The sequence below is a fragment of the Aspergillus saccharolyticus genome (genome assembly GCF_003184585.1).
Source record: "Aspergillus saccharolyticus JOP 1030-1 unplaced genomic scaffold BP01scaffold_48, whole genome shotgun sequence".
Classification (NCBI taxonomy): Eukaryota; Fungi; Ascomycota; class Eurotiomycetes; order Eurotiales; family Aspergillaceae; genus Aspergillus; species Aspergillus saccharolyticus.
This window is the reverse complement of record NW_020290658.1, coordinates 63,921-90,158: the sequence shown is the minus strand read 5'-3', so window position 1 is coordinate 90,158 and position 26,238 is coordinate 63,921. Positions and strand designations below refer to the sequence as shown.

Sequence of the window (26,238 nt, the reverse complement as noted above, 5' to 3'; positions counted from 1 at the left end):
ACTATCTACGAGGTGCAGGAAACGGGAGAGATGAACAAGGCAGGAAGGAAAGTTCTGGAAAAGGTGTGTTTTCAGACAGCTACTTAGTGTGTGCTTGATTAGTGCTTACTTGTGGACGAAGTGAAAGAAAGGCGCGTGGGCCAGCTCTGGATCAGTAGATGGCGGACATGGGACGAGTTGTTAGTGGGATACATAATCTACTACTCACCCTAGTAAATATGTTATACCTACTTCCTCGCAATGTCTCAGAGATGCATACATGACACTTTACCAATTCAACCAGAAATCCAAGGGTAGTTGAGACCAGTGTCTAATTACTGCTGTGTTGTTGTCTCCAACTCGAGTTGACCTAGAAATCAGCCCTTGTCCGGGTTCTTCTCCCAACAGCCAACTGACTGATTTCTCTCCATAGCCCGAGCAAAAAAGAAAAAAGCAAAGCAAAGAAACCAAAAAAAGCTCCCCCTGGAAACAATCCAATTTGCCAGATGAGGTTCTAGACTCGCGCGGATGGTCTAACCAGAGCCTCAGCCGCAGGGTAAGCAGGGGATCCTGATAATCGTGCAGCTTTGAGCCTAAATTCAATCCGATTCCTCGGATTTCCATACATACCTACGGGGTATGAGCGACACGCCCAGAGGTACAAGTACAATATACCGAGAGCAAGGGTCTCCAAGCAGCAGCACTCATCTGTCAATTGAACTAGCGCCACAGGGGGGAAAGTTCAGGCTGATCCTGGAATTGAAAGAAAATCGCTCACTCTATGTCCGCGAACTTACTCTACTTGCTATCAACGATCTCCCAATGCAAGGGAGACCGATGAGGGATTTTAAGGCCCTCAATGCTTCCGTGCCAGATGTACCAACTTGAGGTCTTCCATCCAATCAATTAAATCCATTGATGCCAATGCGGCCATGTACCTACCACTACTACTCATATCAATCAATCAACCCAACCATCAATTGCGAGACTTTCGTCTTGATAAGCGATACAGACTGACATTCCTGACAGACAAGACCTGATCGATTCCGGTATGGTGGGATCTTCCTCTCCTCCCTCCCGTACCGACAGTGAAGCTTCCGCTCAAGTCATCTTTTTTGTGTTATCTTTTCTTTTCCCTTTTTTTTTGTCCCTATGGACTACCCACCGTACCTACTAAGTCACCACCCCATGGAGGAACCTCATGTGTGAGCACGGCATTCATTCGTCCGGATGGCTCTTCCCCGTTCGTTTGCTTCTCTGTCCCTGGGCGAGTCCGTCCGGTCCGGCTGCCACCCGGGGGGAATCGCGGCGCATGGAATCCCTCCCCCGGCGGTCGATCATTTAGTGGCAAGCTACAGTACAGAGTAGTAGTAGTAGTCTCGGTTGTAGTCCACGGTTCCCTACATCTGTCCCGGTCTACATACATACATACATACATACATACATACATACATACCTGTCTCCCTGTCCTGACCATGTCCCTGCCTCCCGGCTGATTTAAACCAAGTTAGATACCTTACCCTGGTCTGATCTGATGTTGCGAGTTCCCGGACTTCAGGTGCCGTGTTCGCTTCATTTACCTACTAAACTACTGGTCGATATGCCTCGTCGAGTTGGAACTCGCGCCATGGCTGAGACATGGAGCTGGAATCAACCTACTCTGTACTAAGTTATCCGGAACAAGGGAACTGTGCGCCCTCCGTACAGGACGAAGTTGCTTGTCCGTGGAGACTGCCCCGCCATCCATGTGCTTGCAGAGTCGTATGAGGAACGATGGATGTAACTTATCTATCAGATGGGCTGTGCACAGGTACGGATTTTGCTTTTTTTTTTTTTTTTGTGCGCTCTGTCTACTTCGTAGGGAGTAGGAGGCTTAGCGCTGAGTTGGAGTCTGTGGTTTCTCTCTCTCTGTGTGTGTATGTATAGTATGTCTGACAGCTTGTGATTGGGAAGTATAGTACTCCGTACCTAGGTACTATACTGCCTACCTGGAGCTCTCACTAGGTCGGTTGGTAGGTGTAAGTGGTTCGTGATCCAGGACCCGGTCTCAGTGACTCAGGACTCAGGACTCAGGCTGCTCGCAAGCCACGGTGGCCCACCTGTCCTGTGTTCACCACAGTAGTTATCCGTGACAGCAACTCTGTAAGGCTTAGAAAGGTCTAGACAACTGCGCAATCCCGCTAGAGAACGAGGTAGCGAGGTTGACACCCGCTGGATTGATCTTTCTCACACCACGTCTTGGGCGTAAATGATGCTCGTATACTGTCTCTACCGTGTTTTGGAACAGTTCCTCGCTGATCTGCCCGAACGCCAGAATCAAACCTCGCGTTCGCTTCCAAGCACCATACCTGGAAATGGCAGTGCCCCTCTAAGTCTGAGACCTGGTCTTGTCTGGTTTGGTCATAGGGAGTGTCTTATTATCATTTCCAGGATGGCTTCTGGGGGTTCAAGGCACCTGTGCGCCGGCTCACGGCTACGGTACTACGGTAAGTCAAGGGAAAGGTTGAGAGGCTTCTGTCTCTGTCTCAATTGACGTGAAACAGCTATTGAGCATCGTCACAGGTCATGGCAGTTCGTTTCCCTCTCCCATCATCTTCACCCATCCGCTTCCAAGTTAAGACATCATCGATCACGAGCTGGAATCCGTGCCATATTTCTCAACACATCCGTGTGCCATTTCGTACTGAAAGAAACACCCACGAGGGTTAGTCTCTCCATTGGAGAAGAAGGAGAAGAAGAAGAAGGCAAAAAAAAGTTCACTCACCTGTTCGTCGGTCTGGCAAATCAACACCCGCGGCCCCTGAGAACCGCCATTCTTAGAGACATCCACCACCGTCTGCTCCTCGCTCGGGCCCTTGTCGTTGGCGGCCTCATCGACCGCAAATCCAAGACACTGGCATCGCTCGACCACCGCTTTGCGCAGAAGAGCGCTCTTCTCACCAATGCCTCCGGCGAACACGAGCGCATCGACTTTGCCGCCCAATTTCAGGTAGTAGTTGCCAATGTAGCCAAGGATGCGATCCACGATGATGTCAAAGGCGAGCTGGTGGCTGGGGCTCGGGGGGTTCTCCACGGCGATCTGGGAGAAGTCGGTCGTGCCGGTCAGAGCCTTCCACCCAGACTTCTTGTTGAGGATCTCTTCGGCCTGCTGGCTGGTTAGCTGGGCTGCACTGGCGGAAATTCCGACAAGGCGCACGGCCATACCGTGCTAATGTGCATCTCTTTGGTGCTGGCCGGGCTCAATTTGCCGGCTTCGCTTGTGTAATGGAATACGAGCCTGGTCACATGGTTTTAGTCTTGCTTTCTCTCGGGAGGTGGTTGGAGATCGCTCTTACGATGGGTCAATGTCGCCGCTTCTTGTCGCTCCCGGCAGTCCAGCTAGGGGAGTCAAGCCCATCCTGGATACACGGCATTCGTCAGTGTCTAATCCAAACGGCACCTCCCAACATGACGAGGCAATGAATGCCCTTACGTGGTATCGACCGATTTCCCATCCTTGATCGCGCACATCGACGCACCACTTCCAATATGCATTGCGATCACACTAGTCTGCTCAATGGGCTTGTCGAGGAACTGCGCCACCGATCGCAGGATATAGGAGTAACTGATGCCGTGGAAGCCATACTTCCGGAGACCCTTGGACTTGGCAATCTCCGGATCGATTGGATACGTGCGCACATGCTCGGGGATTGTCTGATGGAATGCGGAGTCGAAGAAGGTGACGCTCTTCACATCGGGGATCTCATTCCGGCAATGACGGATGATCTCCAAGGCCGAGAAGTTATGTCTGTACCGGTGGAGTGTAAGTTTTGCACACCCGTTCTCTTGATCACCCACGCAGAAAAGCAAAAAAAAAAAAAAAAAAAAAAAAAAAAAAAAAAACCTACAAAGGAGCCAGATCCTCCAATTTTTCCAAGTGGTGGTAGGTTTCGTCGGTAATCACCACGGAAGAGTCGTAGTCGCCGCCGTGGACAACGCGATGGCAGATATACGCCAGATCGTCACTGCTGCCGACTTCCGACAGCTCCGGGTCGGAGACGCAGCGGTTGAGGAGGAACTTGAAGGCATCCTGCGGGGTGCCGACGCTTTCCTTGATCTCCTCGGTGTGATTCTTCGTGCCGCAGGTGTACTTCAGCTTGGCTGGTGGGGCGGTGATACCGGAGACCTGGGCGGTCGCAATCACTTTGGGATTCTGCTCGAAGGTGTAGAAGGTGAGCTTGACCGAGGAGGAACCGGCGTTGACGGAGAGGATTGATTTGCGGGGCATTGTGAAATTAATTGTGAAAGAGAGGGAGGAGGGAGATTATGGAGGTACGAGATGGGAGGAGATCTAAGCAATTGTAGAGAGGGGTAGTAGTAATCGTAGTAGAAGCAGATGCAAATCAATTCCTGGCTAGGCTCTATATATGTGGTGGTCTAATGTTCGAATCTGGCTCGGAGTTGCATTGCCGGATGGGTCTCACTGCAGATGGGCAGTTCTTGGTTACTAACGAAGGTTGAGAGATAAGTTAAGTTAGTGGTCCTCATAATGCATCACTGCATGAAGGATGCAAAAGCAGGTGGGGGTGAGGGGGAGAAGATTGGGTGATGTCAGAGTCCCTTCACCATGTGACGTAGTACCGACTCAAATCAAAAAAAAGTGGCAGATGGAGACACAGGAATACAATGAATGTCAACTTGGCCAACACCAAACACCGTGAACTTATTTCAAGCTGCAATTCTTCCTCTTTTCTCCTCCTGGTGGTCTGATAATCTTCTAGTTTATTGCCTTTTCCTTTCTTTGCTGATCGAATCACTTACCCCGCTGTCTTCTCCGTGGGCTCTAACCCATCCCCGCCTATACTTCCTCATTTAGTAGTTCCTATTTCCTCCGTTCATTGCTATCAGCCCATCATGCCGGGAGAAATCATCGATCGGCCCAATCCCAAGCCCGAACCTTCGCACATCCCCGATCTCGTCGAACAGCTGCAGGTGCAACTCCAGTCGACCAGGCTCACGGAATCAGATTACGATGCTCTCCTTAAGTACCGTCGCGCGGCGGCGTATATCGCTGCTGGTAAAGCTACCTCATCCAGCATTATCCTTTTCATCTTGAGGGATCTCAGCTAACTCTCTCATCAGCGATGATTTTCCTTCAGGATAATGTGCTAATGAAACGCGAACTCAAGCATGAGGATATTAAGCCTCGATTGCTAGGTGAGTTGGCACTCCCACTGCCGGTCCAAGAAGAATTGGATAGCAGTAACTCATACTCCTCGCGCAGGTCACTGGGGAACCTGTCCCGGATTGATCTTGGTCTACTCGCATCTGAACTACCTGGTCCGCAAGCAGGATCTGAACATGCTCTACGTGGTTGGACCCGGACATGGCGCCCCGGCCTTGCTGGCCTCCCTGTGGCTGGAGGGCTCGCTGGGCAAGTTCTACCCGGAATACTCGCGAAACATGGACGGACTCCGGCAACTCATCTCGACGTTCAGTACGAGTGCTGGACTCCCAAGGTAGGACGCCCTGTGTTCAATCTTGCTCTAGGCAAGCATATCGCTGACTTGCTCGGTTTCTCAATAATAGCCACATCAACGCAGAAACTCCTGGTGCGATTCACGAGGGTGGTGAACTGGGGTATGCCCTGGCCGTTTCTTTCGGCGCGGTCATGGATAATCCGGAACTGATTGTCACTTGCGTGGTTGGAGACGGAGAGGCGGAAACTGGTCCGACTGCGACGTAAGTCCATCCGTCTTCGCAGCCTTTACCCCTACTTTATGCTGACAGATATCGGATTAAGGTCGTGGCATGCCATCAAGTACATCGACCCTGCTGAATCGGGAGCCGTTTTGCCGATTCTCCACGTCAACGGATTCAAGATTAGCGAGCGCACTATTTTCGGGTGCATGGACAACAAGGAGCTTATAACGCTATTCACGGGTTACGGCTATCAGGTTCGCATCGTTGAGGATCTGGAAGACATCGACACCGATATCCACAACTCCATGGCGTGGGCTGTTGATGAGATTCACAAGATCCAGAAGGCTGCGCGCTCGGGCAAGCCCATCATGAAGCCTCGTTGGCCAATGCTTGTCCTGCGCACCCCCAAGGTAAGTCTCTAAGGAGTTAATCACGAAGCAGCCGGATCATCAGGCTAACTTATACTCTCAAGGGCTGGTCGGGACCCAAGGAAATTCATGGAAAGTTTATCGAAGGTTCATTCCACTCGCACCAGGTGCCTCTTCCTAATGCGAAAAAGGACGAGGAGGAGCTGGAAGCTCTTGAGAAGTGGCTCTCTGGCTATGGCCCAGACGAGTTGTTCACCGAAGACGGCGATATCATCGACGAGATCAAGTCAGTCATTCCTGCGGACGACGAGAAGAAGCTCGGACAGCGCGCAGAGTCCTACAAGGGCTATAAGGCACCCAACCTCCCCGGCTGGAAGGAGTTCGGCGTGGAAAAGGGCTCCCAAGAAAGTGCCATGAAGGCGGTCGGCAGACTAATCGATCAAGTTTTCACCAAGAACCCACACAGTGTCCGTCTGTTCTCGCCGGATGAGTTGGAGAGTAACAAGCTTGACGCTGCTCTTTCGCACACCGGGAGAAACTTCCAGTGGGATCAGTTCTCGAATGCCAAAGGCGGCAGAGTCATCGAGGTGCTGAGCGAACATCTGTGCCAGGGCTTCATGCAGGGGTACACCTTGACCGGCCGCACAGGGATCTTCCCGTCCTACGAGAGTTTCCTGGGCATCATCCACACGATGATGGTCCAGTACGCCAAGTTCAACAAGATGGTACGTTGCCTCATGCTCACCTGGAAGTGTTGGCGATTGGTACTGATTCAAGCAGGCTCAAGAGACCTCTTGGCACAGCCCTGTGAGCAGTCTCAACTACATCGAGACCAGCACTTGGGCCCGCCAGGAGCACAACGGGTTCTCCCACCAGAATCCATCGTTCATCGGTGCAGTCCTCAAACTCAAGCCCACTGCCGCCCGCGTGTATCTGCCGCCTGATGCCAACACCTTCCTGTCCACGCTCCATCACTGTCTCAAGTCCAAGAACTACATCAACCTCATGGTGGGCTCCAAGCAGCCGACTCCGGTGTATCTCAGTCCCGAGGAAGCGGAGCGTCACTGTAGAGCTGGCGCGTCCATTTGGAAATTCTGCAGTACCGATGAGGGTCTGGACCCTGACGTTGTGCTTGTGGGTATCGGCGTCGAGGTGATGTTCGAAGTCATCGCTGCGGCGGCTATCCTCCGCCAGCGCTGCCCTGAGCTCAGAGTTCGGGTTGTCAATGTGACTGACCTGATGATCCTCGAAAATCAAGGCCAGCACCCGCATGCTCTGTCGACGGAAGCTTTTGACAGCCTGTTTGGATCCGACCGACCCATCCACATCAACTATCACGGCTACCCGACTGAGTTGAAGGGGCTGCTCTTCGGCCGGCCTCGCCTGGACCGGGTTACCATCGAAGGCTACATGGAAGAAGGCAGTACGACGACGCCGTTCGATATGATGCTGTTGAACCGCGTGTCCCGTTACCACGTGGCGCAGGCTGCTGTTATCGGGGCTGGCAGACGGAACGAGAGGGTGCAGCTGCGTCAGCAGGAGCTGTGCGCGGAGCTGGGCCACGAGATTGCCGAGACGCGGAAGTATATCCTCGAGAACCGACAAGGTAAGCACCGTCCCTCATGGGGAGGCGCGAAGTCCGAACGCCGTACTGACCCACTGGCCCAGACCCCGAAGGTACCTATGATACGCCCTCATTCGAGTAGAAGATGGTGTAAATGAAATGAGTCATGACACGTAACTAAGACGCTTCCATAGTTAATAGAGCTTTTTTCATCTACACGTGTACTCTGTAGGAGCCTAAGAGGAGTATATGCCTTCGTGTTGAGGCGTTGCCGACTACTCCCAATTTGTAACTTATGTAAAAGCCTGCGACGAGTAGCGGCGGCACTGGCCGGCGACGCCAGATCCTCCAGGCAGACAAGCTGACAATCACGGTCTTCCATCACCGTTTCTTCCTCAAATCCTTCAGCTTTGACTCTCATTCACCAAGCCACTGCCAGAATCAACCAGGCTGCCATGTCTGTTGGACAATATCAATTAAGGTTTAGTGCCATCAGTGTGCTCTGTGTATCTAGTACACAATCACAAACAGGGCCCTGACGTCGGGGTTGGATCATCCCAATCTCCGTTTCCCTGTCAGCCCGGTCAGAATGACAGAGTTCAACATCGTGAGTGGTGAAGCAAGTAGGGGGGGGGGGGGGGGGCGATCTGGGCTCGTTTCAGACGAGTCCTCAAGACAGGGTGGCCTTGGCCAGCTGCAGGTGCAGCTGCAACAAGTCAACCACAACCACAAGTCCACACACACAGCATTTTGTGCACGGGATTCGGCCGATGTGATTTGCCTGACAAAGTCCCGGCGGTGGCTCCCTCGGGATCTTCGGCAAAACGTTCGCTGGGGATCTAAACCCGATTCGGCGTACCTTGCGAGTCCATATCTTCGCCGCGCAACTATGGAACCAACCAGCTCGGTTGTCTCTTTTTTCGGTGTTTTCTCTTCTCTCCTGCTCCTGAAAATTATTAATGGGACCAGGTCAGGAACCACTGTCACCTCCCCCCGGGCCTTGTGAAACCGCCAGTCTGATTCCTGGGTGACACGGATTTTCAAATGTACTTCCTGTGCAGTAGCTGATGATGGGGGCCCGGAGCAGCACTTCCCCCCCTCTCCTCTTCCAGGCAGACATTGATATAGTGCGAAGGATCAACTGTGAAAGGGCTGGGGATCTGAAAGTGGGACTGACCACGCGCGCTGTACACTGCTTACTTTGACCCTGGGCTCCATAACTACATTCGGAGTTTACCCCCGGGAGATACTGTTCCTGGCTCAGCCTCTCGTTTTTCTTTCCCATCCATGCATTCACAGGTGGGGCTATCCCGTTCAGTCTGTGGAGAATTCCCGTTCGTTTGGTCTTATATAGCACGGCCCCTAAGCTATTGCAATTTCTCAGCAGCTTTTCGTGCCTCTTCTCCCTTTTTCTGTCTGTCTGTCTGTCTAGACTGTTTGCATGTACAGTTACAGTCACGCCATCCATTCACGAACATTTTGAAGCTCTCCCAACACCTCTGGTCGCTGTGACCAACAACTGCAAGATCAGAATGAGCAACAGCACGCTTGCGGCTGAGGCTCAGTTTCGCCAGTCGCTGAGGAATGGCTGCCATGCTTATGTGGAGGGTTACGGCACATCATATGGCTACCAGCCATCGCTAGCGGCGGGCATCGTGTTCTGCGTGCTCTTCGGAGTCTCCATGCTTGCGCATATCGTACAGATGGCGTGGAAGAGAACGTGGTGGTGTTTAGTATTTGTCCTGGGATGTGCCAGTACGTTTGAATCGTTGATGGACTTGCATCGGGAGAGAACTGACCAAGCGCTTCCAGCGGAAATTATCGGCTGGGCCGGTCGAACATGGTCTGCAGAGTGTCCATACAACTCGACTGCGTTCCTGATGCAGATCTCCACCTTGATCATCGGTGAGTCGACCCCTGGGCTTCACCCTCCAACAACGAACAAGCACTGACTCTCTGGTTCCAAGCCCCTACCTTCTTCACCGCAGGGATCTACGTCCTCCTCGGCCGGTTCATCGCGCTGCTAGGCCGGGAAACCTCGATGCTGAGCCCGAAACTCTACCTCTGGATTTTTGTGACCTGCGACATCGTCTCGCTGGTCGTGCAGGCCATCGGCGGCGGACTGGCGTCGATAGCCTACAACCAAGCCAACGGCAACACCGAGCCCGGCACGCACACCATGGTGGCCGGTATCGTCTTCCAGCTGGTTTCGATCACAGTCTTCGTCCTGCTGGCGGCCGACTTCGTGCGCCGCGCCCTGCGCCTCGGCCTCCTGCAGACGATGACGGGTTCCGTGGTGCCCTTGTTCGGCGCCATGGTCGTCTCGGTTTTGGTGATCTACGTCCGCAGCATTTACCGGACCATCGAGCTGTCGCAGGGCTGGTCCGGCTACCTCATCACGCACGAGGTGTATTTCATTGTCCTCGACGGCGTCATGATGGTCATCGCGGTGGGCGTGTTCAATGTGTGCCATCCGGGCTGGTTGCTGCCCAAGGACGCGCCCAAGCCGTTTCATCGCGCGATCAACTCGTTTGATATGGAGGAACGGTAGCTGGCTGGCTGGCTGCCTTGCTCATGACTGTTTACTTCACGATGGTGGAGCTTGTTTCCTTCTTTCCTTCTTTTCTTCATTACTTATTTTCTCGGTGCAAATGTTTATACCCATGACCCGAACACTCTACCATACTCGCCCACACTCTATTATCTTATCAAATCAAATCTCACCCCACCATAACCACGCACCTAGATAGAAAGTACAGTACAGAGTACAGGTAGATTAATGAAGCACATACAAACCATCGACCAACCCATTGAAATCAGCTCAATCACTTACGCGGCACAGAGCAAGAAATCCTACTCACTCTGAGTAAAGTACAGGACAGTACAGTACCTATACTCTATATCGCCAACCCAGTCAATCCCCCAACCGGCAGGAAACCCTCCGCATCCCAATCGAAACTCGCACCATTTTTTGAATTCCATGTTTCAAATTAATAGAGCACGAACAACGGAGAAGGAAACCTTATCTGTAGCGCAAATTTCCACAAGTTTCGTGTCACCGCTCTGCGACACGGACCCAAAAATTGGGAAGGGAAGATCGTCGATGGATCTTGAGAGGTGAAACCGATCACCGGGCAATAGGTTCGCGCTTCAATTCAAATCGACTACCTAATCTACCTAAGATAATGATTAAATCGAGCAGATACAGTAGGTAAGGAAGTAATAGGAGTGAGTTAACTTGCAGACTACGTACTGGTTGGATAGCCAACTCCCTCCGTGCTAGGTATTTCAGTACTACACTTGACTACTAGACAGTTTAACAAACATAAACCACCTAAGAAAATAGGTAAAGTACTGCTACGGAAAGAAGCGCAACGGATCAAGTTGGTGATTTACATACCCTACCTTGCCGAAGGGATGGCGCTGGAGATTAAGTGGCTGTCTTTCTGTCCGTCTGTCTATCTGGGTCAGGGGGTTACGAGGGTCTATCGATGTGTGTTTCAGGTCTCAAACTTAAATTTCAAAACTGCAGCATCTGGCTAACGTATAGACCGAATTTTTAGCATTGTAGATAGTCACCGCTGGAAGAAACTAAGAGAAACGAAGTACATCATCAGAAGCATAAACGAGTCATCCTGCGCCCATCATCTCCAAACATACAATTTGGTAAGCTGCTTAAAACTGCAACACCCCGCTCGCTGACATACATTGCTTGCTTCAGAAAAATTGAGGAGGAAAGATGCAAAAGTTACACTCCTGCTCCAATTGACGGTAACACCGAAGACCGAAGATATCAGAATTCTCGATTTTGCACTGGGAAAAAAAAAGAAATAAAGAAAAAAGAAAAAAAAAGATTCGTGGAAGAGATCATAGAGGGAAGAGGAATGAAAAGATTGATAGGTGATCTGATCATACACCGTCCACCGACTCGATCCATCCGAACGCCAATCCGTTCACCACCGCAGCAGCGGCCCAGACCAATCCCCAGGCAGACGCCCCTTCTACACTCACACGGTTCACTGTACCGGCCACCTGGATGACCGTGTTGGCGAGCATCACCACCGCCAGTACAAAGGTGCGCGAGACCAGCACCTTGGTCTTGGGCGAGAGTGTACCCCACATCTTACGGTAGACGGCGCGCGCGAGGTACTCGCCATCCTTCTCAGTCTTGGTGGCGGGTTTCTGGGCCGCCTTCTCGGTCTCCTTGGTGCTGGCTGCGGACGCACCAGTCGAGCTGGCAAACAGGAAATCGCGCGCCGCCCAGCCAGCGGGAAGCAGGCTCAGGAAGAGAGTGGGCAGGCCGGCGGGGCCAGCGTGCACGGCGGAGATGTCGGGAATGCCCTCGAAGTGGAGCACCAGGTTGGTGGGCAGCCAAGGGGTGGCGTAGCTCAGGTAGAGTGCGACAGTGAAGATCGCGGTCGCAAGCATGGTCGTATAGGCGGTCGTGGCACTGTCCTGCAGGATGAGGCGATTGGAGATGGTCTTCGGGCTCGCGTGGGCGAGGTTGTGGAAGGAGTTGGGGCGACGGAAGACGATGAAGGGAACGACGGTAGAGAAGACGGTGATTGCGTACGCGCCCAGGATGGTGGTCGGTCGCACGCTGTAAAAAGTGGAAAGAAGCGAGTAGGTCGGAAGATGCGTGAGGAAGATAAAGGAGGCGACATCATAGCCTGCGCGAAAGGGTCAGATTCATCTGGACAAAGCGCTTTTGAGCTTTAAGGTACGCATACTGTCGTATCCCAGGGTCCAGGCCAGTCCGACCTCGACAGCCTTCCACACCATCAAGCCCCCCACTTCCCACCAGGTCTCGAGGTGCTTGCTCACATTGCCCAGCTCACCCCGGGTCATGACCGGCATGAGCGTAAATAGGCTAGAGCTCAGAGCTAGACTGCTGACAACAACCAGAACAAAGCGCACGGTAGATGGAATCTGCTCCAGCTGCATCTTGCGGCGGGGCTGCGCATCAGTGCTGGGCTCATGGGTTACTGTCACCGAGGACAGCACTTCTTTCTTGCGCGGGGACATGGTTGAAACCTAATCTTAGTAGTTGTCTTGATCACGGATTTGTAACTGTTGATGGTGCTAGAATGGTGAAGCGACGGGGCTCTTCTTGTAGTCGGAGCCGCTAGCTGGGACAGGGGACAGGAAGGGGAGATGAGGGGTGAAAGAATGACGAAGAGAAAGAAAACACGAGACAAAGGATGAAAAGAAAGAATAATGATGAGGCTGGGAATGTTTGGCACACGCGGGCGGTGAGGTCAGCAGTGGATGATGTCATCGCCCATCATGCAAGGAAGACCCTGGGCGACGGACTGAGGCAGCAAGGCATTCCTTTGATCCACCATGGAGTGTGCTATAAATACTCCAGTTATTTTGAAGCTCTTTTGTCTATTCCTATACATGTACCCATAGCAGTAGTGTAGCAAACTGTACAGAGCACTTATTATACGTGACGGCACAAAGCATACAGGCCAACGCTCATCAAGATAGGCTGATGTTTGAAAAGAAAGCCATGTCGATCTGTGAGCTGCCTCAGTCTTCATCTTTGTCTGCCTCGCTCTCCACCACAGAGAACTCGGCCACGCCTTGCTCACGACCCTTGCCATCCCGCATAACCAGCTGGTACTTACCCTGGTTCCATAGGTCCTTGATGGTCAACTCGCGCGTACGCCCGAGACTCTCGATGTCTGCAATGCGCGTCAAAGTGCCTTCTAGATGTTCATCAAACCCTGGCCAACTGCAAATTTCGCGGAACGCATTCTGCATCGGAACGGAGTCGGCGCGAACCATGGCCCGAGAGTCGATTGTAAAGATATTTTCATGATCATAACTCTGAATGAAGTCGGCTCTCGTCATGATCTGCCGGGCTTTGTGGAGAGGAATTTCTGGGAGGACGTGACCTAGCTCTGGGTGGTAGACATGCTTCATCTTCTTCTCCTCGTCCACAAGTGCCTTAGCCAATACCATGGCGGCGGACTGTTACCGTTGTCAGTCGAAACTGGTCAATCGTGAAACCTTCGAAAGACGTACCGCATATTTCTGCTGGTCCATCACGTCGTCGTCCATCTCAGGACCCAAGATCCAGCATTTGTTGAGAAACCAGGTCTTCTCGGCTGTGCAAATATCTTGACACAGCTTCTTGTAATCCAGAGCTTTAGCCACCCGGTTCAGGAAGGACAACCGTCCTCCAACAGCGTTGTAAACCTTCTCTAGGTCTTCGGGCGAAAGCTCTTCGCCGAAATACTGCTTGCGGTATCTCTTCAGAGCTTCCATTGCCGGCTCCTTAGGTAGATCCTTGACAGGTATGACTTCCATGCGCGTCGCATAGCGCTTGAGGCGTTCATAGACCCAGTATTCATCGCTGTTGAGAACTTTTTGCAGAGCCCGTTAGTAATAGACTTGCAGCCTCCATTCCCAATTGAACTCACTCGTGGTGACAAGGCCACTTGCGGCCCATTGCTCAGCTCGTTGCTGAATGACTTCGAGAAGATCCTGGCCATCATGGTCATCTCGGACCAAGTGAGCACTATTGACAATCAAGATCAGGGGGCTCTTTTTCGTGCGCCGTCTCGTCAAAGCGACCTTTTCCAGCTTGTTGAATGCGCGCTCGATGTCCAAGAGAGCAGTTGTGTCCCGCGGCCCCTTGATGCTAAAGAGACTTCCAATGTAGCTGCAAAAGTGCAATGCGTCAGCCGACTCCGACAGTAACGCAGTCGAAAGTGGTCCGGTGCACCTGCTTACTCTTCATGAAATTCATAGTCCAGTGCTTTACCCAGACGAATACGGAAGATCTCCAGGTCGCCGTGCGCCTCAAACATTGCGCATCCCTCTCCATTGATCTTGCGCATCGCTTCAAGTATCATGGAGGTCTTTCCAGTACCCTTCTCCCCAATCAGCAGGTAGTAGCGTCCCACTCCGCGGCCTTCCACGATTCTGTCGATCCGCGCTTGTTCATCGCGAATGACCCAGTGCTCTTCATGGTTGTATCTGTGTTTGCCCTCCTCAATCCCGGCAATCTCGAGCGCCGGATCGCCGGGATTGAAAGCATTCTCCATTTTTTCCAGGATCAGATATTTGTAATAGCGGTGATACGCATATCCCGCTAGACTAGCATATGGTCAGCGTACTCTGACTCCTTTTTTCCTAAAAAAAAAAAAAAAAAAACCAAAGGCATATCCTACCCTAGGATCGCAAGGGAGGCAAATGTTGTGGCCGCCGTCTCCATCATCTTCAGAAAAGTCGATTTCACAGTGGGTTCCTCTTCCTCCTTCGTATTCCGTTTCTTGCCCTCTTCTGAGGAACTTTGTTCTAATGGTTCCGACCCCGCTAGTACGGAACCCTGCGTGAAATTTCGTACAATATAAGGACTAGTTATACGGTGATTCTGAGGAAGTCTGGGCAGACCAGCCCGGGCGAGAGAACCCAGGGACCGGGAAGCATTGCGATATAACAACATCATCCGTCAGTGGGAACCTTTGGAGGTGTCCTGGAAAGTGTCGCAAGAGTCTCAGGGATGAACAGGTCAAGACAATAGAGCAAATGAGAGACGCTGGCTGAGGTCGGGAATTGAGCAGCCAGCTGGAGTTTGTGGTGTAAACGAAGCAATATCTGCGCAAGACAGGTGACGTATCTGATATACTACATTCAATGAGTGCCAAGTGCAATTATAAGGAAGGGCAATGAACCGAAAGAATAAATTCTGCCCATGCACGGACCAGGAGCCAAGGACTAAAGAGTGTCAACGGTGAGGAAGTCCACGACAAGCAAAGGAGAGGTGAGACAATGAAGTGGAAAAAAGAGTGTCGGGAAGGTTCAGCCAACAAGCCAGAAGATGAGGTGTATGTATGATGGGGGTAGAACCAATGATAGGTGAATCACGCGGGTCAATTATCGTTTATTGGTTTGCGCTGCTGCTGCGCCTCCGATCGTCCCAACTTATGCACCGTAAATTCTGGTAGTGGCCTTGGCGGTTGGCCACACTGTGGCTGACCGATTTCCAGAACAATAATACCTACTGTGTATGGATGCTAGTATAGAGACGCAATTGACGAATAGATTAAAATATCAAGTCCTGTTGAGTGTCATGCTTCACCCTTTTGAGCTTAAGATGGATCAATCTATCTGGCACGTGACCATCACAGGAACAACTCTACAGATCCATACTGCGGGCTAAGTAATTGAACAATCCACCGCTGACTGGTTCACCACAGATTGATCGATAACTCGGCCTTTCTGCCGAACTTAAGATAGTATCTGCCTCCCGCCCTACTCTCGGCCCTGAACATTCGGATCTGTGCATTTGTGATCATCGTGCACAGCAGAGTTGATTTGAATTGGCCTCGTAGTCGCCATGGGTGATCGGAGAATAAATGCTAAAATGTCGATGCCGAGCTACGGGAGACCAAAGTACTAGTAGTATCAGTGTCAGTGTCAGTGCGGGTTGAGATAGAGAGGAGCAAGAGACAGCGCATACTCCGTATTTTGACAATTCCATTGATGACTTTAATACAATCATACAACAACAGTCCATCGACAGCGCAGAAATGCATTGCCCCTTTTGGTCATGATGGAAGGCTATTGCTGTATTGTGGAGAAAAGGTTGAAACCGCCGTCTTTCCCACCCACCGCCCCGAGCACTTCCGAAGGTTTTCCGTATCCGCGAAATTTTCTCTCATCTGGCCGGTTTCCCCGTGTGCGCTTCTCCAGCTTCATTCCATCCTATCCCTCCTCTTCTCTCGACTTTACCTTATTCTCTTTCCCCTCACCCCATTGTGCGCTTCCCTTGATTGGTTTGGGATCTGGGGTTCGGTTTGCTCGTGCTTCAATTGATCCTCTCCTATACCTTGTATCATATTCTCTTCCTTTTTACCCTCCGTTCCATTTCCTTTCTATTCTTCTCCACCGCTACCCGAGTTCGAGTCATCCAAGTCGTCGCCAGGTCGCTACGCTTCGCTCATACTTCCAACTCTCTTCGCTTCCATTCCGATCCGGTCAATCCATTGATTATTTCGCAAAATGTCCCAGACCAACGGCGAATTGGAGCACTCGAAAGGTTCGCCTCCCCGGACTCTCCTACAACATGGAGATGTCGGTGTCCGACATACTAATTAGTTGCCCATGCAGAGTCTCCCGAACAGCAACTCAATGGCGATTCCCCCGTGGAGGGCCAGGATGAGGAGGTCAGCGGTGGTATGTATCTTTCTCAACTGTTCTAGGATGTATTGATTGCTGATGTACACGGCTGTTGACGTTCTCAGGTCTTTTCCAGATCTCCGTGAAGTTGCCTCGTGAGCCATACAAGATCCAGGTCATGGTGGGTTTCCATGTCTACAGGAAGACCATGCGGCCAGCATCAGGTTCCGTCGTTCTAACCGGTACGCTTCGTTAGGTGTCAAGCCAAGAACAAGTTCAAGATGTTCGCCAATCCATTGTCGAGCTTCCCAGCACCTTCCAGTACACCTGCTTCCACCTCGAGTTCAACGGTCAGCGCATCAACGACTTCGTCGAATTGTCAGAGGTACCAGATCTCAAGGCCGACTCCGAGATCGTCCTCGTGGAGGACCCTTACAATGAGAAGGAGGCCCGCATGCACGTCGTCCGAATGAGAGAACTGGTTGGTGCCGCTGGTGACCGTGTCGATAACCTCCATGGCCTCAGTGCGGGTCTATCTCTGCACGATGCCATTGCGGCCGACGCCGAAGAGTCTACCTCGGACAAGGACCACTCTCTGTCCAAGTATGAGATCGCTAGCGCTCCGTCGCTGAAGACCATTCTTCCCCGCGACGAGACTCCTCTTCCCAAGACCGTGAAGGCCATCTCTCTCTCTGCTTGGAACCCTCCTCCCTACCACCTGCGTCAGAAGGGTCACTTGCTCTACCTCCAGGTCACCACCAACGAGGGTGAGCAGTTCCAGATCACCTCCCACGTCTCTGGCTTCTACGTAAACAAGTGCTCAAACATGAAGTTTGATCCTTCCCCGAAGACTATCCCCAAGTGCGGCAAGGCCCACTCGCTGCTCTCTCTGATTGCCCACCTGTCGCCTTCCTTCAGCTCCTCTTTTGAAGCTCTTCAGGAGTCCAACAACAAGAAGGATCTTTTGACTACCTTCCCCTTCCAGAACTCCATCCCCAACAACCCGTGGTTGGTGCCTTCGCCCGCCTCGAACGCTAACGCACACCAGGCAGATATCACCCGCTCTCAGGAGAACTACCTGATCTCTGGTGTTGACAACGCTGAGACTTTGAGGGACTGGAACGAGGAGTTCCAGACCACTCGGGAGCTTCCTCGGGATACTGTTCAGGATCGTGTGTTCCGTGAGCGCTTGACATCCAAGCTGTTCGCCGACTACAACGAGGCTGCTGCTCGTGGTGCGGTTCTGGTCGCTCGCGGTGAAGTTGCCCCCCTCAATCCCACCGAGGACCGTGACGCCCAAATTTTCGTGTACAACAACATCTTCTATTCCTTTGGTGCTGACGGTGTTGGTACCTTCGCCTCCGAGGGTGGTGACGAAGCCGCTCGCGTTGCTGTCGGTAAGGATGTCTTGGGTATCAAGGCTGTCAACCAGCTTGACATTAATGGCCTGTTCACTCCTGGAACTGTTGTCGTTGACTACCTCGGCAAGCGCATCGTTGGTCAGAGCATTGTACCCGGTATCTTCAAGCAGCGGGAGCCCGGTGAGCACCAGATCGACTACGGTGGTGTTGAGGGTAAGGATGTTGTGGCTACCCACCCCGACTTTGTGTCTGTCTTTGAGAAGATGTCCAAGGCTCTTCGGGTCAAGAAGCACGCCGTCTGGGACAAGGAGAACCAGCGTCATGAGCTTGAGGGCAGTGTAGAGACCAAGGGTCTTCTGGGCACCGACGGCCGCAAGTATGTGCTTGACTTGTACCGCGTGACTCCTCTGGATGTGACTTGGCAAGAGGGAGAAGGCGGCGATGCCTACCCGCACCGCATGTCTGTCTTGAGATTGGAGCTCGTTGAGTCGTACTGGAGACATAAGATGAGCCAATATGTCAAGGCCGAGGTCGAGCGCCGCCGCCAGGCCAAGGCTGAGGAGGAGGCCTCCAAGGAGAAGACTGAGGAGTCCGCTGAATCCAAGGAGCAGAGCTCCGAGGAGAAGCCCGAGGACAAGCCCGAGGAGAAGACTGAGGAGAAGCCCGTGGAGAAGACTGAGGAGGCTCTTGATCAGGAGCGTGTTGACATCTCTGGATTCTCGCTTGCCCTGAACCCTGACGTGTTCAGCGGCCAGGTTCCTCAGACTGAGGAGGAGAAGCAACAATGGGCACAGGACGAGAAGGAGGTCCGTGAGACCTGCGACTACCTGCGCTCCAAGGTCATGCCTGAGCTTGTTCAGGATCTGCATGATGGAGATGTCGGCTTCCCCATGGACGGACAGTCTCTCAGCCAACTGCTGCACAAGCGTGGTATCAACATCCGTTACCTCGGCAAGCTAGCCCAGCTGTCGAAGGAGAAGGGTACTCGTCTTGACGCCCTGACCACTCTCCTCGTCCAGGAGATGATTGCTCGTGGCTTCAAGCACATTGCCAACCAGTACCTCCGCAACGTTCCGGCTCCTTTCGTTACCTCTTGCGTTGCCCACTTGTTGAACTGCCTACTGGGTGCTGATGTCAACCCCGACCCTCGTCCTGAGATCGACGCTGCCCTGCGCTCGATCTACCCCGAAGGTGATTTCTCTTTCGAGAAGGTCACTCCGGCTGTTCTCCGGGCCGAGATCGAGAAACAAGTCACCATCCGGTACCGCTTCACCTTGGAGGCTGAGTGGTTCAACTCTCTGCGCCACCTACAGCTCCTTCGTGACATCTCCATCAAGCTTGGTCTTCAGCTTGGTGCTCGCGAATTCGCCTTTGACAAGTCCCAGATCCCTGCCAAGCTGCCTGTCACCAACGGTGCCAACGGCTCTGTTCAGGAAGAGAGCAACGGCAAGAAGAAGAACAAGAAGAAGGGCAGCAACTCTAGCTCTCCTGCCCGTGCTCCCGTCGAGGACAAGCCGGCTCTCACTATCTCTGCCGATGACATCCTCAACATCGTGCCCCTCGTGAAGGATGCCGCTCCCCGCAGCTCGCTCGCTGAGGAGGCTCTTGAGGCTGGACGTATCTCCCTTATGCAGAACCAGAAGCAATTGGGCCAGGAGCTCATTCTGGAATCTCTCTCGTTGCATGAACAGATCTACGGCATTCTCCACCCTGAGGTTGCCAAGCTCTACCATCAGCTGTCTATGCTCTACTACCAGACGGACGAGAAGGAAGCGGCTGTCGAGTTGGCTCGCAAGGCTGTCATTGTCACCGAGCGGACTCTGGGTGTTGACTCTGCCGACACCATTCTGAGCTACCTCAACCTCAGTCTGTTTGAGCATGCCTCCGGTAACACCAAGACTGCCTTGGCTTACATTAAGCATGCCATGGACCTCTGGAAGATCATTTACGGTGCCAACCACCCCGATTCAATCACCACCATGAACAACGCTGCTGTCATGCTGCAGCACCTCAAGCAGTACTCCGACTCCCGGAAGTGGTTTGAAGCCTCTTTGGTTGTGTGCGAGTCGCTCTTTGGCAAGCAGTCTATCAACACTGCCACGATCCTGTTCCAGCTCGCCCAGGCTCTGGCTCTCGACCAGGACTCCAAGGGTGCTGTTGCTAAGATGCGGGATGCCTACAACATCTTCCTCAGCCAGCTGGGCCCCAACGACCGCAACACCAAGGAGGCCGAAACCTGGCTCGAGCAGCTCACTCAGAATGCTGTCTCTATCGCCAAGCATGCTAAGGACATCCAGGCCCGCCGTCTGCGCCGCATCAACATGACCCCGCGTACCCTTGGCACCAAGGTCCAGCCTCAGGTTGGCCAGTCCGCCTCCGAAGCTGCTGGCGGCAAGAACGGCTCTTTGGATGCTCGGAGCATCGATGAGCTGCTCCAGTTCATCGAAGGCGGTGACCAGGGCTCCTCCAAGGCCAAGCAGAAGAAGCGTGCTGCTGCCAGCAACCCCAAGCTCCGTGGATCGAAGAAGTCTTCGGCGTAAGCTCGATCTGATCCTTCCCTTCTTTTTTCCTATTTATGACGAGGTTATTGGGTAAAACGAAAAGCTGCCCTGGTTTTTTGCTTTCCTTGGCTTATCACTGTCTTAACATGAATGTTGTATTTTGACCCTATATATCCTTGTCAAGGGTCGATCTGTTGGATGAGCGGTACGTGTGTACTTTTTGTAAAACTCTCTCTACTCTTTTACACCGATTGGTGATCATGGTTCTATGTTGATTCTATCTATACACTTCTTGATCTTTCGTTCTTTGCCGGGCAGAGCATAGCAAGGTCGGGCGATTTGCATGCTATATCTGGATATGTTTACATGTACTATATATGACCAGTGACCTTCCAAGTGTGTCCGTAATGAATCTGAACGTGAATTTCTTTTTTTTTTTTTTTTTTTTTTTTTTTTTTTTTTCAATTGGTTGTTATTGTACCTTTTCCACTGTAGAATACCTGGTGAGTTGTGGTCTTCACCGCCCCCGACTCAGCTAACGGCGCTTTCCCGCTTCCGGCGATTGTGCCAATGTTTACGTCCCTGTGGTCACAACTCCAACTTTCTTTGTCCCTCTTTCAAACCTGCATGCGTCTTGGATTTTTCGGCTTTACCCTCTAATCTTATTCTGCATTGGAATCCATTGTATCTGCTACACATCATTTTATTTTGGACCTTGGAGACTCCGTGTTCCTTTCGCATCTCGCAAACTTGTATCAGCCGTCTAGTCGCTTGCAAGGTTCCGGTCGCGAGCCCGCTAAAGATGGACTATCTATGAACAATACTGAGCCCAACGAGTGCGATACCATCTCGCCCCTCCTCCTCCTCCTCCTCCTCCTCCTCCCCCCCTGCAGTGGCGGCCTTGAAACTGATTGAGTATCTGACGCGTAGATTGCGAGCAGGCCGACCGGCGCAACATGGAGGACATCCGACCGACCGCGAGGTGGGCAAATCGCATGTTGCGCCCTCTGACCTCCATTTACCACCGATTGGAGAAACACCATGAAATCCGCGCCAGTGTCACGGATGCGAAAACACGAGCGAATGCTGGCAATACCTATCCAGAACGCGTGGACGTACCAACGAAGCGAAGTGCTCAATCCGTCACTGACCAAGGTTGTACCTATCCGGACGATGAACCTGACGATCCCGCCTGGATACCTGGACGACCTCCCAGCCGCCGAATCCGACACAATTACTCGAGCCGCGGGCAAAGGAATGGTGCGCGACGACGGACTCGATTGTCGATTCCGAGTCCGGAGACGCAGCGGACGTTGCCCGGCGCGATCGAGATTGCGACTCCGCTGATTACCGGACGATCGCACGGGTCCCTAGACACCTCGTCGTCAATCAGGAAACAACTCTTTCGGAATGCCATGTCGACACTCAACGATGGACAGGCTAGCGACAATCGGAAAGGCACTCGTACTAGCAATAGCAGTTTCCCCGCGTATCAAGGCTCCTGGAAAGAAGTCCTTGACATCTGTGGTGACCCAGGATTTGTAGATATTGCGCGCTACTTGGATCATGTGCTTCTGAAGTTCTTGAATAATACTCGCGATGCCCCGACAGTCATCCCTCAACAGGAACATACAACTCTTACAACACGCGGACCGCGGTCGCTGATGTCAATGGCTCTGCGCCGCCTTCCGGATTTTGTTGCGCAGGAGCGGATATTACAAGACGAATATGAAGATGACGGGGACCTTAATATGTGTGATGCGTACTTCACGGAGCTGGAGAGCCACTACGCGTCCCACGGCAGCGGATGGCAGCCGCTGCGCGAAGCAGCGCGCGCCCAAGGCATTTATTTGATCTCGGAAATGATCCAGAGAGGATGGATCCCGAGACTGGCCGCTTGTCGGCTGCTGAGAGTCTGCTTGGAACATGATGAGTTCGATGCTTTTGAATCTCTGTTGTCCCGTTGCTTGCTTGACATCCCCACTTATGAATATCCCTTGGCTTTTGATACTCCGCAGGCTACGAATCATCGCGAAGACCCTATTCGGGTACTGCGTGCTTATTACTCACGCGTCCCTTCGCGGCGGTATTTTTTCTTCGATGAATTGGCGAAGCTTCTTACGCGCGGGGTGTTGCCTCCTGAGTGGATGGTCACGAACCTGTGGAAAAAGTGTGTTGATGGAGCGATTCAATCGGTATCTACCGGCGATGGTAATCATGCAGCTGCGACCAAGGTTGTCGAGGCTATAATCCTCGCCTCGGCTGGCATCTCCTTGGATATGGGTACAGTCTTAGCTCGAGTTGAAGACTCGCCAAGGCAACAACACCCTACCAGCGCGAAGGACACACGTGCGTCTACAAAGAATACGACTTCCCTGCTTGAAGGTCGAGCTCCATGTCCTGTTCCTATTCAGGACGCCTTGAGCAATCTCACCTCGAGTCTTGTGACTGCCCTGTGCGGCATGTGTATTGCCCGCACGCAAGCATCTGGGCTTGACGAAAGGATAAGTGGACTGAAAGTCCGACAAGTGGTTGAGCAATTCGCCTTCAGGGTACAAAGGGCCATTGGAATTGCCTCGACGCCGGGGGAGATTCCGGTGCCAGGCCTGCAACTTCTCCGTCGTGGGTACGTCCTATTGGGCGAGTTTATACTACGAGCTAGCGACAATATCCCGTACGACGACCTAATGGCGCACTTTGGTACAGTGTCCGAGCAAAACATCGACGCCTTTTGGGTTTTATTGGCTGGGCAGCACGAGATCATAAAGGAGTTGGCTGAATTTGCTCGACAAGTGTTCCACTGCTGCGGGCATGCACGCAAATCAGAGCCGACTCGTACTCCGCGGGCAATCAAGGACACGGTCAGTCGACTTGCTCGAGTGACGTCTCTGACCGGGGCGTCTCTCTTGCTGGATCAAGTTGCGGCCGAAACTGCGATGATGCTGGCGGAGATAACGCTGGATGCGGATGACCACGCATGGGCTTTGGAAATGCAAGGTGAGGCCATCTCATCACAGCGAGAGCACAGGGCGATGCGGCCTCCGACATCTCAGGGAGCACCTGCCGCGGAGATTAATGACACCTATCGATGGGAAGATACTATTGGGGAGTGGGTGGTAAAAACACCAGCATCCAAACCCCTGCCCGCCCGGCCGAAATTTGCGTTGAAGGCTGCCTGCTCAATGAGCAGCAGCGCTTCGCCCAGCTCAGCTCCGTCCGAGGCGATGGCTTCGAGCGTGACATCATCTGCACCATCGTTAGCCGGTAAGAGGGGGTGTACTCAGCAGAGCCCGGGGCTGCGGTCGCCCAAACGCCTTCGGTCAGCGTCACTGAAGTTGACAAGAGAAACGTCTGGCGCTACGCGCAAGGATTCAGAGCGCGTAGGCGAGTCAGATTCTGCCCCTGTAGCCGCCCGGACTCGCACGGCTCTGCGGGATCTTTCTCAAGCCAAAAATCGCGTGATCCAATCATCCCAGCCGGGGGGATCGGCCACCAGCAAGCGTGTGACCCCTGTTCAACCGCCGCCCCGGATCGAAGTGGTTATCGTCAACAGGCATACTCCTGCAGTTGACAGAACAGGGATTCCCTCAGATGCGGTGCTAGCCTGCAGAAAGTCGGCACGGTTAGCTCGAGCCTCGATTTCGCCTTTGGCTTGCGCCGCCACTACCAGTGTCGCGACTGAATCGACTCCAAGACCGTCTCGGCCTCGTGGCGCACAACGGCCACCGGTGGTGATTTCTTTTTCAGACGAGGATAGTGACGATGAGCTCAGTTTTTTGGCTTAGATTGTAGCCTACTTATTGTTGTTAGTGTTTGGGTATTGGTATTGATTTTACTATGCCCAAGTCTTAGGATGCATGGATTCTCGGGCATGGAGCCGGCTATTGGGTTTCTGTCGGTTTTTTTTTTTTTTTTTTTTTTTGTTTTTGTTGTTCATATTTTTTCAATGATACCCGGGGCGATTGTCATGATGGATTGTGATTGTTGAACCTGTTTAGGCGGTCTGTTTGATAGAGAGAAGTACTACTGGGTTGCACCTGGCTGGAAGGAGAATTCATCAAAGATAGCTGCATTGGCTGCTTTAAGACACGTTTCGGATTGAGGCAGGCATAGATTGAAGGTTATTCTTGGAGGTGGCCCGTCCTTTCCAGTTTGTTGATCGCAGAATCTTTTTTATCTCACGGGAGGGTCAACTGGAAGGGGTTAGAAAGTGTTTTAGAACCAAGAATCAAAACGTTGTCAGGTGTCACTCTCTGTCACCCAAACCTGTCAACCCCAACAACGGCCATCACTAGTGGTTTCAACTTGATGGGAGACCATCCCTGATGATTCTATCTATTGATCATGACCGGAGGTGGTACAGTCGATGATAGTGATGGGTTGCGTAGTGGTGGTTGACCTGCACCACTGCAGCTATCAATTAATCAATCAATCACTCATCTTCACCACCCACCACCACTACGGAGTACAAATCCGTTTCTTTTTAACCGCCCTCCAGTGTCAGACTGTCAGCACTTTCTTCACCAATCTTTCCAAATGCTGGTCGGCTAATAATTTGCTCTTCCCTAAACCTCAGTAACCCACTTTCAAGTTCTGTCCCGCTTTTCACTCCGCCGGTGTCGCTCGTCCTTCCGCCTGCATTGGCTCGCCCCGACGCAAGGGCGTCAGCCAAGCCGCAAGATCTCACCCCGACCTCCGCTTGATTGTTTCAGCACCGAGCCATTGAGCTCCATCGAACTGAATCGACCTTTCGTAGTCGCCCGGATCAGCCGCTGTGGCGGGCGCCCATTCATCCTTTCGTCTCGACCGCGATGGAGGCTGCCGATGGATGGATATGTCCAATTCCTGGGCATAGAGGCAAATAATAATCGCCCAGCCAGTCAGGAGTCGGTCTAGGACTGGCCAAGCTGCTCCCCTCTTCACCCCCCCCCCCTTCTCTCTCAACTTTCATCTCCACTCTCCACATGATGATAATCTGAACCAGAAACAAAAACAAGAAGAGGAACAAAAAAAAAAAAAGAAGAACTAACATTCCCAGCTTAGGATGGAGCTGACACCAATCCCGCCTCGGTACTACCTGTTGACAGTCCGCCGCCAGTGGGCCGAGAGAGAAAGATAGAGAGAGAGAGAGAGAGAGAGAGAAAGAGACTAGAGCACAGAGCTAGACAATTTGCAAACGACTAAATGCTAAATGAAGCAAAGGACCACGCGAGGAGATAGTATTTCGCTTGTTTCTATCTATCTATGTATAATCATAATCCCCACGGCTGGGGAACCCTACTTCAATTTGTTTCTCTTCTCCCTTGACAGTGTCTGTTTATTTTCTCTTCGCACTGCATTACTATTGATCCCAGGTGGTCCTTTCGTTTCTTCTACCTCCACTTTTGCTTCTGATCAACCCCCTTCCTTTTCTTGTAGGGGTCTGTGTCCTATTATTTTTCTTTTCTCTTTCTGGGGATATTGTCTCCAGTTGTTTTCGAGACTGTGGTCTAGCCATCGGTTTCATTTCTTTCATTCTTGTTGAACGCTGTTGGAACAAGTGACTGGTTCACCAAAGGCTCAGCATTCCGTTCGTTGCCCACCAGCCTCCACTATTTTGGCTCGAGTATTCGATTTCCCGGCGACCGTCCATTCCTCACTCCGTTCAGGAC

The 26,238-nt window shown here is 52.3% G+C and overlaps 6 protein-coding genes across 6 annotated transcripts; 4 read left to right on the top strand and 2 right to left on the bottom strand.

Moving 5' to 3' along the window:
• Positions 1–2,588: 2,588 nt before the first annotated feature.
• On the bottom strand, positions 2,589–4,627 carry BP01DRAFT_426430 (putative acetate kinase). Its single transcript, XM_025579796.1, has 6 exons — positions 3,867–4,627; positions 3,452–3,766; positions 3,315–3,377; positions 3,184–3,256; positions 2,744–3,124; positions 2,589–2,662 (listed from the first exon to the last, which is right to left on the bottom strand). The coding sequence occupies exons 1-6, from the start codon at positions 4,244–4,246 to the stop codon at positions 2,609–2,611; spliced, it is 1,266 nt and encodes a 421-aa protein (XP_025427342.1). The 5' UTR covers positions 4,247–4,627; the 3' UTR covers positions 2,589–2,608.
• Positions 4,628–4,654: 27 nt separating this feature from the next.
• Positions 4,655–7,809, top strand: BP01DRAFT_360483 (putative phosphoketolase). The gene is made up of 8 exons (XM_025575924.1): positions 4,655–5,035; positions 5,101–5,175; positions 5,243–5,477; positions 5,548–5,700; positions 5,762–6,071; positions 6,134–6,754; positions 6,810–7,635; positions 7,698–7,809. Exons 1-8 carry the CDS (start codon positions 4,873–4,875, stop codon positions 7,733–7,735), a joined length of 2,421 nt encoding a protein of 806 aa, XP_025427341.1. The 5' UTR covers positions 4,655–4,872; the 3' UTR covers positions 7,736–7,809.
• Positions 7,810–9,125: 1,316 nt separating this feature from the next.
• BP01DRAFT_305949 (RTA1 domain-containing protein) lies at positions 9,126–10,144 on the top strand (the record flags this gene model as incomplete). Its single annotated transcript, XM_025572213.1, has 3 exons — positions 9,126–9,348; positions 9,406–9,498; positions 9,561–10,144. 3 exons carry the CDS (start codon positions 9,126–9,128, stop codon positions 10,142–10,144), a joined length of 900 nt encoding a protein of 299 aa, XP_025427340.1.
• A 1,358-nt stretch (positions 10,145–11,502) lies between these two features.
• On the bottom strand, positions 11,503–14,821 carry BP01DRAFT_377102 (ATP-binding protein; the record flags this gene model as incomplete). The annotated part of the gene is made up of 7 exons (XM_025576994.1): positions 11,503–12,263; positions 12,324–12,627; positions 13,159–13,569; positions 13,624–13,964; positions 14,022–14,263; positions 14,335–14,700; positions 14,775–14,821. The coding sequence occupies 7 exons, from the start codon at positions 14,819–14,821 to the stop codon at positions 11,503–11,505; spliced, it is 2,472 nt and encodes an 823-aa protein (XP_025427339.1).
• Positions 14,822–16,280: 1,459 nt separating this feature from the next.
• On the top strand, positions 16,281–21,021 carry BP01DRAFT_395152 (translation initiation factor 3 subunit CLU1). The gene is made up of 4 exons (XM_025578380.1): positions 16,281–16,645; positions 16,717–16,782; positions 16,851–16,906; positions 16,982–21,021. Exons 1-4 carry the CDS (start codon positions 16,609–16,611, stop codon positions 20,624–20,626), a joined length of 3,804 nt encoding a protein of 1,267 aa, XP_025427338.1. The 5' UTR covers positions 16,281–16,608; the 3' UTR covers positions 20,627–21,021.
• Positions 21,022–21,217: 196 nt separating this feature from the next.
• Positions 21,218–24,519, top strand: BP01DRAFT_170572 (uncharacterized protein). Its single transcript, XM_025570770.1, has 2 exons — positions 21,218–21,423; positions 21,518–24,519. Exon 2 carries the CDS (start codon positions 21,544–21,546, stop codon positions 24,370–24,372), a length of 2,829 nt encoding a protein of 942 aa, XP_025427337.1. The 5' UTR covers positions 21,218–21,423; positions 21,518–21,543; the 3' UTR covers positions 24,373–24,519.
• Positions 24,520–26,238: the final 1,719 nt, after the last annotated feature.

Excerpts from the sequence above, each read along its gene's own strand:
- BP01DRAFT_426430 (XM_025579796.1), bottom strand. The coding sequence starts at position 4,246 with ATGCCCCGCAAATCAATCCTCTCCGTCAACGCCGGTTCCTCCTCGGTC. Across the intron at positions 3,257-3,314 it reads AGCGGCGACATTGACCCATC|GCTCGTATTCCATTACACAA; the intron begins GTAAGAGCGATC and ends CCATGTGACCAG. Across the intron at positions 2,663-2,743 it reads TTTGCCAGACCGACGAACAG|TACGAAATGGCACACGGATG; the intron begins GTGAGTGAACTT and ends TGTTTCTTTCAG.
- BP01DRAFT_360483 (XM_025575924.1), top strand. The coding sequence starts at position 4,873 with ATGCCGGGAGAAATCATCGATCGGCCCAATCCCAAGCCCGAACCTTCG. Across the intron at positions 5,701-5,761 it reads GAAACTGGTCCGACTGCGAC|GTCGTGGCATGCCATCAAGT; the intron begins GTAAGTCCATCC and ends TATCGGATTAAG. Across the intron at positions 6,755-6,809 it reads ACGCCAAGTTCAACAAGATG|GCTCAAGAGACCTCTTGGCA; the intron begins GTACGTTGCCTC and ends TGATTCAAGCAG.
- BP01DRAFT_395152 (XM_025578380.1), top strand. The coding sequence starts at position 16,609 with ATGTCCCAGACCAACGGCGAATTGGAGCACTCGAAAG. Across the intron at positions 16,646-16,716 it reads CGAATTGGAGCACTCGAAAG|AGTCTCCCGAACAGCAACTC; the intron begins GTTCGCCTCCCC and ends TTGCCCATGCAG. Across the intron at positions 16,907-16,981 it reads CATACAAGATCCAGGTCATG|GTGTCAAGCCAAGAACAAGT; the intron begins GTGGGTTTCCAT and ends ACGCTTCGTTAG.
- BP01DRAFT_170572 (XM_025570770.1), top strand. The coding sequence starts at position 21,544 with ATGGAGGACATCCGACCGACCGCGAGGTGGGCAAATCGCATGTTGCGC.